We start from the raw sequence: 14,467 nt of genomic DNA on the forward strand, positions 1-14,467 counted from the left end.
TCTCTGCTGTCTCTCCTCTAGGTGGTCGTATCTACAGTGTCGGTGCCCTACTCTGACTACCCCAGCACCACTATATTACTACTATAATAGTGATGAACTCTGTCTCTTGCTGTCTCTCTCTAGGTGGTCGTATCTACAGTGTCGTGCCCTACTCTGACTACCCAGCACCACTATATTACTACTATAATAGTGATGAACTCTGTCTCTCCTCTAGGTGGTCTATCTACAGTGTCAGTGCCCTACTCTGACTACCCCAGCACCACTATATTACTACTATAATAGTGATGAACTCTGTCTCTCTGCTGTCTCTCCTCTAGGTGGTCGTATCTACAGTGTCGTGCCCTACTCTGACTACCCAGCACCACTATATTACTACTATAATAGTGATGAACTCTGTCTCTCCTCTAGGTGGTCGTATCTACAGTGTCGGTGCCCTAATCTGACTACCCAGCACCACTATATTACTACTATAATAGTGATGAACTCTGTCTCTCCTCTAGGTGGTCGTATCTACAGTGTCGGTGCCCTACTCTGACTACCCAGCACCACTATATTACTACTATAATAGTGATGAACTCTGTCTCTCTGCTGTCTCTCCCTAGGTGGTCGTATCTACAGTGTCGGTGCCTACTCTGACTACCCCAGCACCACTATATTACTACTATAATAGTGATGAACTCTGTTCTGCTGTCTCCTCTAGGTGGTCGTATCTACAGTGTCGTGCCCTACCTGACTACCCAGCACCACTATATTACTACTATAATAGTGATGAACTCTGTCTCTGTCTCTCCTCTAGGTGGTCGTATCTACAGTGTCGGTGCCCTACTCTGACTACCAGCACCACTATATACTACTATAATAGTGATGAACTCTGTCTCTCTGCTGTCTCTCCTCTAGGTGGTCGTATCTACAGTGTCAGTGCCCTACTCTGACTACCCAGCACCACTATATTACTACTATAATAGTGATGAAACTCCGTCTCTCCTCTAGGTGGACGTATCTAACAGTGTCGGTGCCCTACTCCAACTGCCCCAGCAGCACCAGTAAGACCAGCGTCACCCTCTCCCTGGTCATGCCCTCTCAGGGGGGTACCCTCACCAACGGGACCAACACAGCCTCCACTTTGGAGGAGGGCACACCCACACACACACCTGGGTAATATATATAATATATGCCATGTATCCATAGCAACTCACCCAAAGCGTGCACACACCAAGCTAATAACACACACAAACTCACCAACAGGACTAACACAGCTGTCTTTCGCTGGAAGAGGATACAAATGCAGGCATGCTCACACACATACTAGAGATGGGTGATATGGCCAACACATCATATCACAATATTTGTGTCATTTGTGTGATGTTTGTGAATAGAAGACTGTGTTTTATGAGTAGTGCATGAGCCTAGCTTGACAACAGATGAAATGAAAGTGATTTGACTAGGCGTTCTCCGTTCTGATGGTTGTATACACACTAGGACAAGACTGTTCTGATGGTTGTATACACACTAGGACAAGACTGTTCTGATGGCTGTATACACACTAGGACAAGACTGTTCTGATGGCTGTATACACACTAGGACAAGACTGTTCTGAGGCTGCTAACACACTAGGACAAGACTGTTCTGATGGCTGTTACACCCTAGGAACAAGACTGTTCTGATGGCTGTATACACCCTAGGACAAGACTCGACTGTACACACTAGAAGACGTTCTGATGGTTGTATACACACTAGGACAAGACTGTTCTGATGGCTGTATACACACTAGGACAAGACTGTTCTGATGGCTGTATACACACTAGGACAAGACTGTTCTGATGGTTGTATACACACTAGGACAAGACTGTTCTGATGGCTGTATACACACACTAGGACAAGACTGTTCTGATGGTTGTATACACACTAGGACAAGACTGTTCTGATGGCTGTATACACAATAGGACAAGACTGTTCTGACGGCTGTATAACAACTAGGACAAGACTGTTACTGATGGTTGTATACACACTAGGACAAAGACTGTTCTGATGGCTGTATACACACTAGGACAAGACTGTTCTGATGGTTGTATACACACTAGGACAAGACTGTTCTGATGGCTGTATACACACTAGGACAAGACTGTTCTGATGGCTGTATACACACTAGGACAAGACTGTTCTGATGGTTGTATACACACTAGGACAAGACTGTTCTGACGGCTGTATACACACTAGGACAAGACTGTTCTGATGGTTGTAAAACATAGGACAAGACTGTTCTGATGGCTGTATACAACTAGGACAAGACTGTTCTGATGGCTGATACACACTAGGGACAAGACTGTTCTGATGGTTGTATACACACTAGGACAAGACTGTTCTGATGGTTGTATACACACTAGGACAAGACTGTTCTGATGGCTGTATACACACTAGGACAAGACTGTTCTGATGGCTGTATACACACTAGGACAAGACTGTTCTGATGGCTGTATACACACTAGGACAAGACTGTTCTGATGGCTGTATACACACTAGGACAAGACTGTTCTGATGGCTGTATACACACTAGGACAAGACTGTTCTGATGGCTGTATACACACTAGGACAAGACTGTTCTGATGGTTGTATACACACTAGGACAAGACTGTTCTGATGGCTGTATACACACTAGGACAAGACTGTTCTGATGGCTGTATACACACTAGGACAAGACTGTTCTGATGGTTGTATACACACTAGGACAAGACTGTTCTGATGGCTGTATACACACTAGGACAAGACTGTTCTGATGGTTGTATACACACTAGGACAAGACTGTTCTGATGGTTGTATACACACTAGGACAAGACTGTTCTGACGGCTGTATACACACTAGGACAAGACTGTTCTGATGGTTGTATACACACTAGGACAAGACTGTTCTGATGGCTGTATACACACTAGGACAAGACTGTTCTGATGGTTGTATACACACTAGGACAAGACTGTTCTGATGGCTGTATACACACTAGGACAAGACTGTTCTGATGGCTGTATACACACTAGGACAAGACTGTTCTGATGGTTGTATACACACTAGGACAAGACTGTTCTGACGGCTGTATACACACTAGGACAAGACTGTTCTGATGGTTGTATACACACTAGGACAAGACTGTTCTGATGGCTGTATACACACTAGGACAAGACTGTTCTGATGGCTGTATACACACTAGGACAAGACTGTTCTGATGGTTGTATACACACTAGGACAAGACTGTTCTGATGGCTGTATACACACTAGGACAAGACTGTTCTGATGGCTGTATACACACTAGGACAAGACTGTTCTGATGGCTGTATACACACTAGGACAAGACTGTTCTGATGGCTGTATACACACTAGGACAAGACTGTTCTGATGGTTGTATACACACTAGGACAAGACTGTTCTGATGGTTGTATACACACTAGGACAAGACTGTTCTGATGGTTGTATACACACTAGGACAAGACTGTTCTGATGGTTGTATACACACTAGGACAAGACTGTTCTGATGGCTGTATACACACTAGGACAAGACTGTTCTGATGGCTGTATACACACTAGGACAAGACTGTTCTGATGGCTTGTATACACACTAGGACAAGACTGTTCTGATGGCTGTATACACACTAGGACAAGACTGTTCTGATGGCTGTATACACACTAGGACAAGACTGTTCTGATGGCTGTATACACACTAGGACAAGACTGTTCTGATGGCTGTATACACACTAGGACAAGACTGTTCTGATGGCTGTATACACACTAGGACAAGACTGTTCTGATGGCTGTATACACACTAGGACAAGACTGTTCTGATGGCTGTATACACACTAGGACAAGACTGTTCTGATGGTTGTATACACACTAGGACAAGACTGTTCTGATGGTTGTATACACACTAGGACAAGACTGTTCTGATGGTTGTATACACACTAGGACAAGACTGTTCTGACTGGCTGTATACACACTAGGACAAGACTGTTCTGATGGTTGTATACACACTAGGACAAGACTGTTCTGATGGTTGTATACACACTAGGACAAGACTGTTCTGATGGTTGTATACACACTAGGACAAGACTGTTCTGATGGCTGTATACACACTAGGACAAGACTGTTCTGATGGCTGTATACACACTAGGACAAGACTGTTCTGATGGTTGTATACACACTAGGACAAGACTGTTCTGACGGCTGTATACACACTAGGACAAGACTGTTCTGACGGCTGTATACACACTAGGACAAGACTGTTCTGATGGTTGTATACACACTAGGACAAGACTGTTCTGATGGCTGTATACACACTAGGACAAGACTGTTCTGATGGCTGTATACACACTAGGACAAGACTGTTCTGATGGCTGTATACACACTAGGACAAGACTGTTCTGATGGCTGTATACACACTAGGACAAGACTGTTCTGATGGTTGTATACACACTAGGACAAGACTGTTCTGATGGTTGTATACACACTAGGACAAGACTGTTCTGATGGTTGTATACACACTAGGACAAGACTGTTCTGATGGCTTGTATACACACTAGGACAAGACTGTTCTGATGGTTGTATACACACTAGGACAAGACTGTTCTGATGGTTGTATACACACTAGGACAAGACTGTTCTGATGGTTGTATACACACTAGGACAAGACTGTTCTGATGGTTGTATACACACTAGGACAAGACCTGTTCTGATGGTTGTATACACACTAGGACAAGACTGTTCTGATGGTTGTATACACACTAGGACAAGACTGTTCTGATGGTTGTATACACACTAGGACAAGACTGTTCTGATGGCTGTATACACACTAGGACAAGACTGTTCTGATGGTTGTATACACACTAGGACAAGACTGTTCTGATGGTTGTATACACACTAGGACAAGACTGTTCTGATGGTTGTATACACACTAGGACAAGACTGTTCTGATGGTTGTATACACACTAGGACAAGACTGTTCTGATGGCTGTATACACACTAGGACAAGACTGTTCTGATGGCTGTATACACACTAGGACAAGACTGTTCTGATGGCTGTATACACACTAGGACAAGACTGTTCTGATGGCTGTATACACACTAGGACAAGACTGTTCTGATGGTTGTATACACACTAGGACAAGACTGTTCTGATGGCTGTATACACACTAGGACAAGACTGTTCTGATGGTTGTATACACACTAGGACAAGACTGTTCTGATGGCTGTATACACACTAGGACAAGACTGTTCTGATGGCTGTATACACACTAGGACAAGACTGTTCTGATGGTTGTATACACACTAGGACAAGACTGTTCTGACGGCTGTATACACACTAGGACAAGACTGTTCTGATGGTTGTATACACACTAGGACAAGACTGTTCTGATGGCTGTATACACACTAGGACAAGACTGTTCTGATGGTTGTATACACACTAGGACAAGACTGTTCTGATGGTTGTATACACACTAGGACAAGACTGTTCTGATGGTTGTATACACACTAGGACAAGACTGTTCTGATGGTTGTATACACACTAGGACAAGACTGTTCTGATGGTTGTATACACACTAGGACAAGACTGTTCTGATGGCTGTATACACACTAGGACAAGACTGTTCTGATGGCTGTATACACACTAGGACAAGACTGTTCTGATGGTTGTATACACACTAGGACAAGACTGTTCTGACGGCTGTATACACACTAGGACAAGACTGTTCTGATGGTTGTATACACACTAGGACAAGACTGTTCTGATGGCTGTATACACACTAGGACAAGACTGTTCTGATGGCTGTATACACACTAGGACAAGACTGTTCTGATGGCTGTATACACACTAGGACAAGACTGTTCTGATGGCTGTATACACACTAGGACAAGACTGTTCTGATGGTTGTATACACACTAGGACAAGACTGTTCTGATGGCTGTATACACACTAGGACAAGACTGTTCTGATGGTTGTATACACACTAGGACAAGACTGTTCTGATGGCTGTATACACACTAGGACAAGACTGTTCTGATGGCTGTATACACACTAGGACAAGACTGTTCTGATGGCTGTATACACACTAGGACAAGACTGTTCTGATGGCTGTATACACACTAGGACAAGACTGTTCTGATGGCTGTATACACACTAGGACAAGACTGTTCTGATGGCTGTATACACACTAGGACAAGACTGTTCTGATGGTTGTATACACACTAGGACAAGACTGTTCTGATGGTTGTATACACACTAGGACAAGACTGTTCTGATGGCTGTATACACACTAGGACAAGACTGTTCTGATGGTTGTATACACACTAGGACAAGACTGTTCTGATGGTTGTATACACACTAGGACAAGACTGTTCTGATGGTTGTATACACACTAGGACAAGACTGTTCTGATGGTTGTATACACACTAGGACAAGACTGTTCTGATGGTTGTATACACACTAGGACAAGACTGTTCTGATGGTTGTATACACACTAGGACAAGACTGTTCTGATGGCTGTATACACACTAGGACAAGACTGTTCTGATGGTTGTATACACACTAGGACAAGACCGTTCTGATGGTTGTATACACACTAGGACAAGACTGTTCTGATGGCTGTATACACACTAGGACAAGACTGTTCTGATGGTTGTATACACACTAGGACAAGACTGTTCTGATGGCTGTATACACACTAGGACAAGACTGTTCTGATGGTTGTATACACACTAGGACAAGACTGTTCTGATGGCTGTATACACACTAGGACAAGACTGTTCTGATGGTTGTATACACACTAGGACAAGACTGTTCTGATGGTTGTATACACACTAGGACAAGACTGTTCTGATGGCTGTATACACACTAGGACAAGACTGTTCTGATGGCTGTATACACACTAGGACAAGACTGTTCTGATGGTTGTATACACACTAGGACAAGACTGTTCTGATGGCTGTATACACACTAGGACAAGACTGTTCTGATGGTTGTATACACACTAGGACAAGACTGTTCTGATGGTTGTATACACACTAGGACAAGACTGTTCTGATGGCTGTATACACACTAGGACAAGACTGTTCTGATGGTTGTATACACACTAGGACAAGACTGTTCTGATGGCTGTATACACACTAGGACAAGACTGTTCTGATGGTTGTATACACACTAGGACAAGACTGTTCTGATGGTTGTATACACACTAGGACAAGACTGTTCTGATGGCTGTATACACACTAGGACAAGACTGTTCTGATGGTTGTATACACACTAGGACAAGACTGTTCTGATGGTTGTATACACACTAGGACAAGACTGTTCTGATGGCTGTATACACACTAGGACAAGACTGTTCTGATGGTTGTATACACACTAGGACAAGACTGTTCTGATGGCTGTATACACACTAGGACAAGACTGTTCTGATGGTTGTATACACACTAGGACAAGACTGTTCTGATGGCTGTATACACACTAGGACAAGACTGTTCTGATGGCTGTATACACACTAGGACAAGACTGTTCTGATGGCTGTATACACACTAGGACAAGACTGTTCTGATGGCTGTATACACACTAGGACAAGACTGTTCTGATGGTTGTATACACACTAGGACAAGACTGTTCTGATGGTTGTATACACACTAGGACAAGACTGTTCTGATGGTTGTATACACACTAGGACAAGACTGTTCTGATGGCTGTATACACACTAGGACAAGACTGTTCTGATGGTTGTATACACACTAGGACAAGACTGTTCTGATGGTTGTATACACACTAGGACAAGACTGTTCTGATGGTTGTATACACACTAGGACAAGACTGTTCTGATGGTTGTATACACACTAGGACAAGACTGTTCTGATGGCTGTATACACACTAGGACAAGACTGTTCTGATGGTTGTATACACACTAGGACAAGACTGTTCTGATGGCTGTATACACACTAGGACAAGACTGTTCTGATGGTTGTATACACACTAGGACAAGACTGTTCTGATGGCTGTATACACACTAGGACAAGACTGTTCTGATGGTTGTATACACACTAGGACAAGACTGACAGGGAGGTAGTCCAATATGACAACTTTTCCTTTCATGTAGCACTGTATCAAAATATAGTTCAAGAGTGTATTGTTACAATTCATACCGGTATGTGGATCCATACCATTATGCTGGTATTCTGGATATATCGCCCAGCCCAAACACATACACACATCCACCAAGCTAAACACACACTTCCACCCTGACTTGATTAGGATGCCTTCTGCAGGCATGGAGGACCTTGTGTTCTTGGCCAGACTCCAACAAGTGTAGACGATGGTTTCATAGCCAGTTCATTTTAGATTTTCATTTGGGTTTGTTAGGGTCATTTCAGATAAACCATAGTGTAATTGTTGTCCCGAGCTAAGACCACATGTTGGCTTCATGTTATTTTGTTGTTCTTAGAGGCATGTGCATGGCCCCTGTTCTGAGTCATTGATTGGTTCATTCCTCCTACCCTTCTTTACTTTGCTGTCTTTTTTCCTTCATTTCTTATTTATTTTCCTTCTCTGAATCTCCTCCTTCTGCTCCCTCGCTTTCCCATCCTCCATCTGTCTGTTACTTCCCTCCTTTCTTTTGCTCTTCTTCCCCTCCCTCCCTCCATCCCTCCCTCCATCTTCCTCCTCACCTCCTTCGTCACCTCTAGCACGCTCCTTCTACCCAGCACCATCCGCCGTTCCTCCCTTGACATCCTCCAGTCCATAAATGAGCTCTGTCTCTCCCCTCTTCCCTCTCTTCCCCCTCTCCCCCCTCGCCCCCCCGCCCCCCTCCCACCCCCTGTCCCACCCCGCAGCCAGAGTCCCACCACCACGCTCCATTCCACCAATAACCAGACCACCCAGAGCTCCAGCTCCTCTTCAGGAGACGGAGGCAGCCTTTTCAGGTAGGTAGCTCGGTGGGTTAGAGAAGGGGAACCAGGTAACCGAAAGGTTGCCGGTTCAAATCCCAGGCGTCATGGTTTCTATTCTGTTTCTAGGAAGATTATGTTCACTAAAATATCCATTGTATTGTACTCACTCCAGACAGCGTGGCAGCCAGGCGGTGCAGCCAGACGAGACCGGACGGGTCCCTCCCTATGTTGACTTCACCCAGTTCTACCGGCTGTGGGGGTCGGACCACGGAGACTTCCTGGGGACACAGGGGTCCTCAGCCGGGCTGGGGCCTCAGTGATGGAGGGGGACAAGATTTGGGGTGAAGAGAATGATAAATGCTCTTGAAGGAGAGAGGTATAGGAATGTATTGGAGGGGTTGTGTGATGGATTTTGGTGGTGTTGTTGAGATTTAGACCATCTGATATGGCATTTCTATTTTTTTACTTTGTCACGACTATTCCTTTTACTACAGCCGATAACGTGTTTATTACACGCCTAAAGGTAATGTTATTGATGGGTCGGGTGGACGACAGGTATGCAGGAAGGAGGGCTGATCTAGCATCAGTTTTTGCTTTAGATAACAATGAATAAGATTATATGGACAGGGGTGACCTGATCCTAGGTCACTGCTCTGACTCTGAGATGCTTGATGCGGCCCCAGATCTACCTGAATGGACTGAATTCACTCCCAACACACAGTCAGTGAGTGTATGTTGGCTGGCGTTTGTAACTCCTGTCACCTGCTCTCTGTCAGTCTGTCTGTAAACAAGGGAGGGAGGTAGGAAGGGGGATGAATGAATGATGTGGGGTTATCAGTCTGTAAACAAGGGAGGGAGGAGAGGGGGATGAATGAATGATGTGGGGTTATCAGTCTGTAAACAAGGGAGGGAGGAGAGGGGGGTGAATGAATGATGTGGGGTTATCAGTGCGGGTGACACATCACATAATGAGCTGACAAGTGAAGGGACTCATCTCAGCTGTCTCTTGTTACTGTAGCTCTCCGTTGATCTCTCTTTCTCTCTTTCCACCCCACTCCCTCCTACTCTCCACCTGCCTCTTCACTCTCTCTTTCGCTCCTCTTTATCCGTATTTGGTCTGAAGTGGGGTTGGTTGGAGGAGAGATGGGCAGTTGAAGTGATTACATGTTTTTGATAGTTATGAAATCATGTATATCTAACGTATGTTTATTTTATGTATCGTTATATATATTTTATGTACAGTTGAAGTTACATACACTTAGGTTGGAGTCATTAAAACTAGTTTTTTAACCACTCCACATATTTCTTGTTAACAAATTATAGTTTTGGCAAGTTGATTAGGACATCTACTTTGTGCATGACACAAGTCATTTTTCCAACAATCGTTTACAGACAGATTATTTCACTTATAATTCACTGTATCACAATTCCAGTGGGTCAGAAGTTTACATACACTAGTTGACTGTGCCTTTAAACAGCTTGGAAAATTCCAGAAAAAGATGTTATAGCTTTAGAAGCTTCTGATAGGCTAATTGACATCATTTGAGTCAATAGGAGGTGTACCTGTGGATGTATTTCAAGGCCTACCTTCAAACTCAGTGCCTCTTTGCTTGACATCATGGGAAAATCAAAAGAAATCAGCCAAGACCTCAACATATTTTTTATGTAAACCGCCACAAGTCTGGTTCATCCTTGGGAGCAATTTACAAACGCCTGAAGGTACCACGTTCATCTGTACAAACAATAGTACGCAAGTATAAACACCATGGGACCACGCAGCCGTCATACTGCTCAGGAAGGAGACGTGTTCTGTCTCCTAGAGATGAACGTACTTTGGTGCAAAAAGTGCAAATCAATCCCAGAACAACAGCAAAGGACCTTGTAAAGATGCTGGAGGGAACAGGTACAAAAGTATCAATATCCACAGTAAAACGAGTCCTATATCGACATAACCTGAAAGGCTGCTCAGCAAGGAAGAAGCCACTGCTCCAAAACCGCCATAAAAAAGCCAGACTACGGTTTGCAACTGCAGGTGGGGACAAAGATCGTGCTTTTTGGAGAAATATTCTCTGGTCTGATGAAACAAAAATAGAACTGTTTGGCCATAATGACCATCGTTATGTTTGGAGGAAAAAGGGGGAGGCTTGCAAGCTGAAGAACACCATCCCAACTGTGAAGCACGGGGGTGGCAGCATCATGTTGTGGGGGTGCTTTACTGCAGGAGGGACTGGTGCACTTCACAAAATAGACGCCATCATGTGGAAGGAAAATGATGTTGGATATATTGAAGCAACATCTCAACACATCAGTCAGGAAGTTAAAGCTTGGTCGCAAATGGGTCTTCCAAATGGACAATGACCCCAAGCATACTTCCAAAGTTATGGCAAAATGGCTTAAGGACAACAAAGTCAAGGTATTGGAGTGGCCATCACAAAGCCCTGATCTCAATCACATAGAAAATTTGTGGGCAGAACTGAAAAAGCGTGTGCGAGCAAGGAGGCCTACAAACCTGACTCAGTTACACCAGCTCATTCAGGAGGAATGGGCCAAAATTCACCCAACTTATTGTGGAAGAATACCTGAAACGTTTGACCCAAGTTAAACAATTTAAAGGCAATGCTACCAAATACTAATTGAGTGTATGTAAACTTCTGACCCACTGGGAATGTGATGAAATAAATAAAAGCTGAAATAAATCATTCTCTCTACTATTATTCTGACATTTCACATTCTTAAAATACAGTGGTGATCCTAACTGACCTAAGACAGAGAATTTTTACTTGGATTAAATGTCAAGAATTGTGAAAAACTGAGTTTAAATGTATTTGGCTAAGGTGTATGTAAACTTCCGACTTCAACTGTATATGTCAAGGTTAGGGTCAATACCATTTAAATTTCAGAAAGTGAACAGCATTGAAAAGCATTGAAGAGAATTGGAATGTCAGTGTACTTAATCGACGTGGACGTTGATTAAGGGAGCACCCTGCACCTCTGATTCAGAGGGGTTTGATTAAATAAATACAGAAGACACATTTCAGTTGAATGCATTGTGTTGTACAACTGACTAGGTATCTCGTTTCCCTTCCTGAATTGAAAGGGAATTGACCCTGAAGCTTTATATATGTTTATGAATGCGTTTTACATTTGCTATGCATGTTTTATCTCCTTGGAGATAGGCTGCATTGAGAAATTAAATGATAGAAATGTGTGACTTCTTCTGCGATGTCGTCTTGATGTTTTGACTTCCAAACTTCAACTACTGCCTCTTTGACGTTGACATGTTAGTCATTTTGGGGCGGCAGGTAGCTTAGTGGTTAGAGCGTTGGGCCAGTAACCGAAAGGTTGCTAGATCGAATCCCCGAGCTGACAGGGTGCAAATCTGTCGTTCTGCCCCTGAACAAGGCAGTTTACCCACTGTTTCTAGGCCGTTATTGTAAATAAGAATTTGTTGTTAACTGACTTGCCTAGTTAAATAAAAGTTAAATTTAAACAATTTAAAAAAATTAGCAGACGCTCTACAAACTTCAACTACTGCCTCTTTTACATTGGCATGTTACTCATTTATCAGATGCTCTTCAAACTTCAACTACTGCCTCTTTTACATTGGCATGTTAGTCATTTATCAGATGCTCTTCAAACTTCAACTACTGCCTCTTTTACATTGGCATGTTAGTCATTTATCAGATGCTCTTCAAACTTCAACTACTGCCTCTTTTACATTGGCATGTTAGTCATTTATCAGATGCTCTTCAACGCTCTTACCCAGAGCCACTTGCAGTGATACATTACTTTTAATAGCCAACTAGGTTTAGTATTACATTGATTTCATTGGGCAGAATCTGACTGAGGAAACTAAGTGACTGTACCTCTGAGGAAGAGAGAAAAAGGAGAAAAGATAGACAGGCTAAGTTGTCTTTTAGAAGGAAGGAAGGAAGGAAGGAAGGAAGGAAGGAAGGAAGGAAGGAAGGAAGGAAGGAAGGAAGGAAGGAAGGAAGGAAGGAAGGAAGGAAGGAAGGAAGGAAGGAAGGAAGGAAGGAAGGAAGGATTGACAATAGGTTTAATCCTTCATTCAGCAGGTAAACTGATGTTTGTGCCTTGAGCTACAGCCCCATTCAGTGTCAGATTTAGGAAGTCCTCACACACAACTCTTCTTTGTCAACCCTCTTTAAATAAGTAGCCTAAGGCATATGTCTGTATGTCCCAAATAGCACCCTATTCCCTATATAGTGCACAACTTTTTACTAAAATAAGTGCACTATAAATGGTGGTATTATAAATAGGGTGCCATTTGGAACACTGATTAAGAACACAGTAGTTACAATGTTATGATGAAAGCGAGTTGAGGAATGGAACATTCAATGTCAGTTATTTCTCTGGAACAATATATATATATTTATTTGTTTTGAAATAATTATTCATGAAGGTAGGGCCTGTAGTGTCAGGTGCAGGGTTGAGATTCTGTGCTCGATTGTTGATTAGATGTATGAATAATTATTTAATCTATCAAAATGTATTGCTTACAATAAAAGCAATCGGGATTGATCGATCAGCCTGTTAATTGTCTATAAACACCCCAAACAAAGGAATCATTATAGTGTATACATTTCTATCACCATAGTCTAAAGATGTAGAAAGGAGCGTTTTTAGTTGTTTCAGAAATATATTGGTTGTCTTTAGCTTTAGTTCTGAGGCGTTAAAAGTGGGAGTAATGTATGTCCTCGTTCCACAGACAGAGCTCTTTTTCCTTCGCGTGTTTCTGTAACCCCCCTCCCCCCATGAATTCAGTTCTGAGATTCAGACCCATCTCAAGGGAAACGAGCTCTCTCTGTCGCTCTCTCTTTATACAGCAAAATAGGCTATTACTTTACAATGTCCCGACTCGGTCATCGGCCAAGGTCTAATTTGCAGTGCCCTTGTGGATTCAAGACATGAATTTAAACATAGTTAAATCCCCGATTTACAACCAATCCTCAAAACAGGCTGACTGCACAGACAATTCCACCATTATATTGTAGGCCTATTGTATTAAAACGGATATGGTGGATACTACAAGGGCGTTCCTTGCTAGGGGGGGTGGGGGGGTCAGTGAAACAAGATGTGTGTTTACATTGTGTTTACATTGTAACGGTACCATTATTTTATACCGCTACATTGGCGCAGAGAGAGAAGGAGTGTGTTGGCCTGATGTGCGTCAAAACATCGTATCACGACAGTGGAGGAGTGACACATTTTGAATACCTACATTATGGCGCTCCGCCATCGCTCTCTCTACAATTTCGCCTTTATTTCTCCCCCACGAGCACCCCTTGTCGTCCACTCAATTCAAAGTGCTTTACCTGCCTGGGATACATATGTTTACATTGCCAAAGCAAGCTAAATATACAATAAAAATATTTTCATTTTCTCTCTTTCTCTTTCACCCGCTCGCTCCTGTGATAAGCAAACCCAAGCACGGGGAGGAGCTGCCGTATCGTGCGGCCCCCATCCCTTTTCTCCCCTGCTACTAATTTCACACACCAGAGAGAGAGAGAAATGAAAAGTAACTAAACGGGGGAAAGA

At 43.2% G+C, this 14,467-nt stretch overlaps 1 protein-coding gene across 1 annotated transcript; it reads left to right on the forward strand.

The window, feature by feature from the left end:
• The first annotated feature begins 952 nt into the window (after positions 1-952).
• LOC120032642 (TGF-beta-activated kinase 1 and MAP3K7-binding protein 1-like) lies at positions 953-10,185 on the forward strand. Its single transcript, XM_038978826.1, has 3 exons — positions 953-1,155; positions 8,852-8,941; positions 9,081-10,185. The coding sequence occupies exons 1-3, from the start codon at positions 968-970 to the stop codon at positions 9,226-9,228; spliced, it is 426 nt and encodes a 141-aa protein (XP_038834754.1). The 5' UTR covers positions 953-967; the 3' UTR covers positions 9,229-10,185.
• Positions 10,186-14,467: the final 4,282 nt, after the last annotated feature.

This window comes from Salvelinus namaycush, chromosome 39 (assembly GCF_016432855.1).
Source record: "Salvelinus namaycush isolate Seneca chromosome 39, SaNama_1.0, whole genome shotgun sequence".
In the NCBI taxonomy this organism is placed as follows: Eukaryota; Metazoa; Chordata; class Actinopteri; order Salmoniformes; family Salmonidae; genus Salvelinus; species Salvelinus namaycush.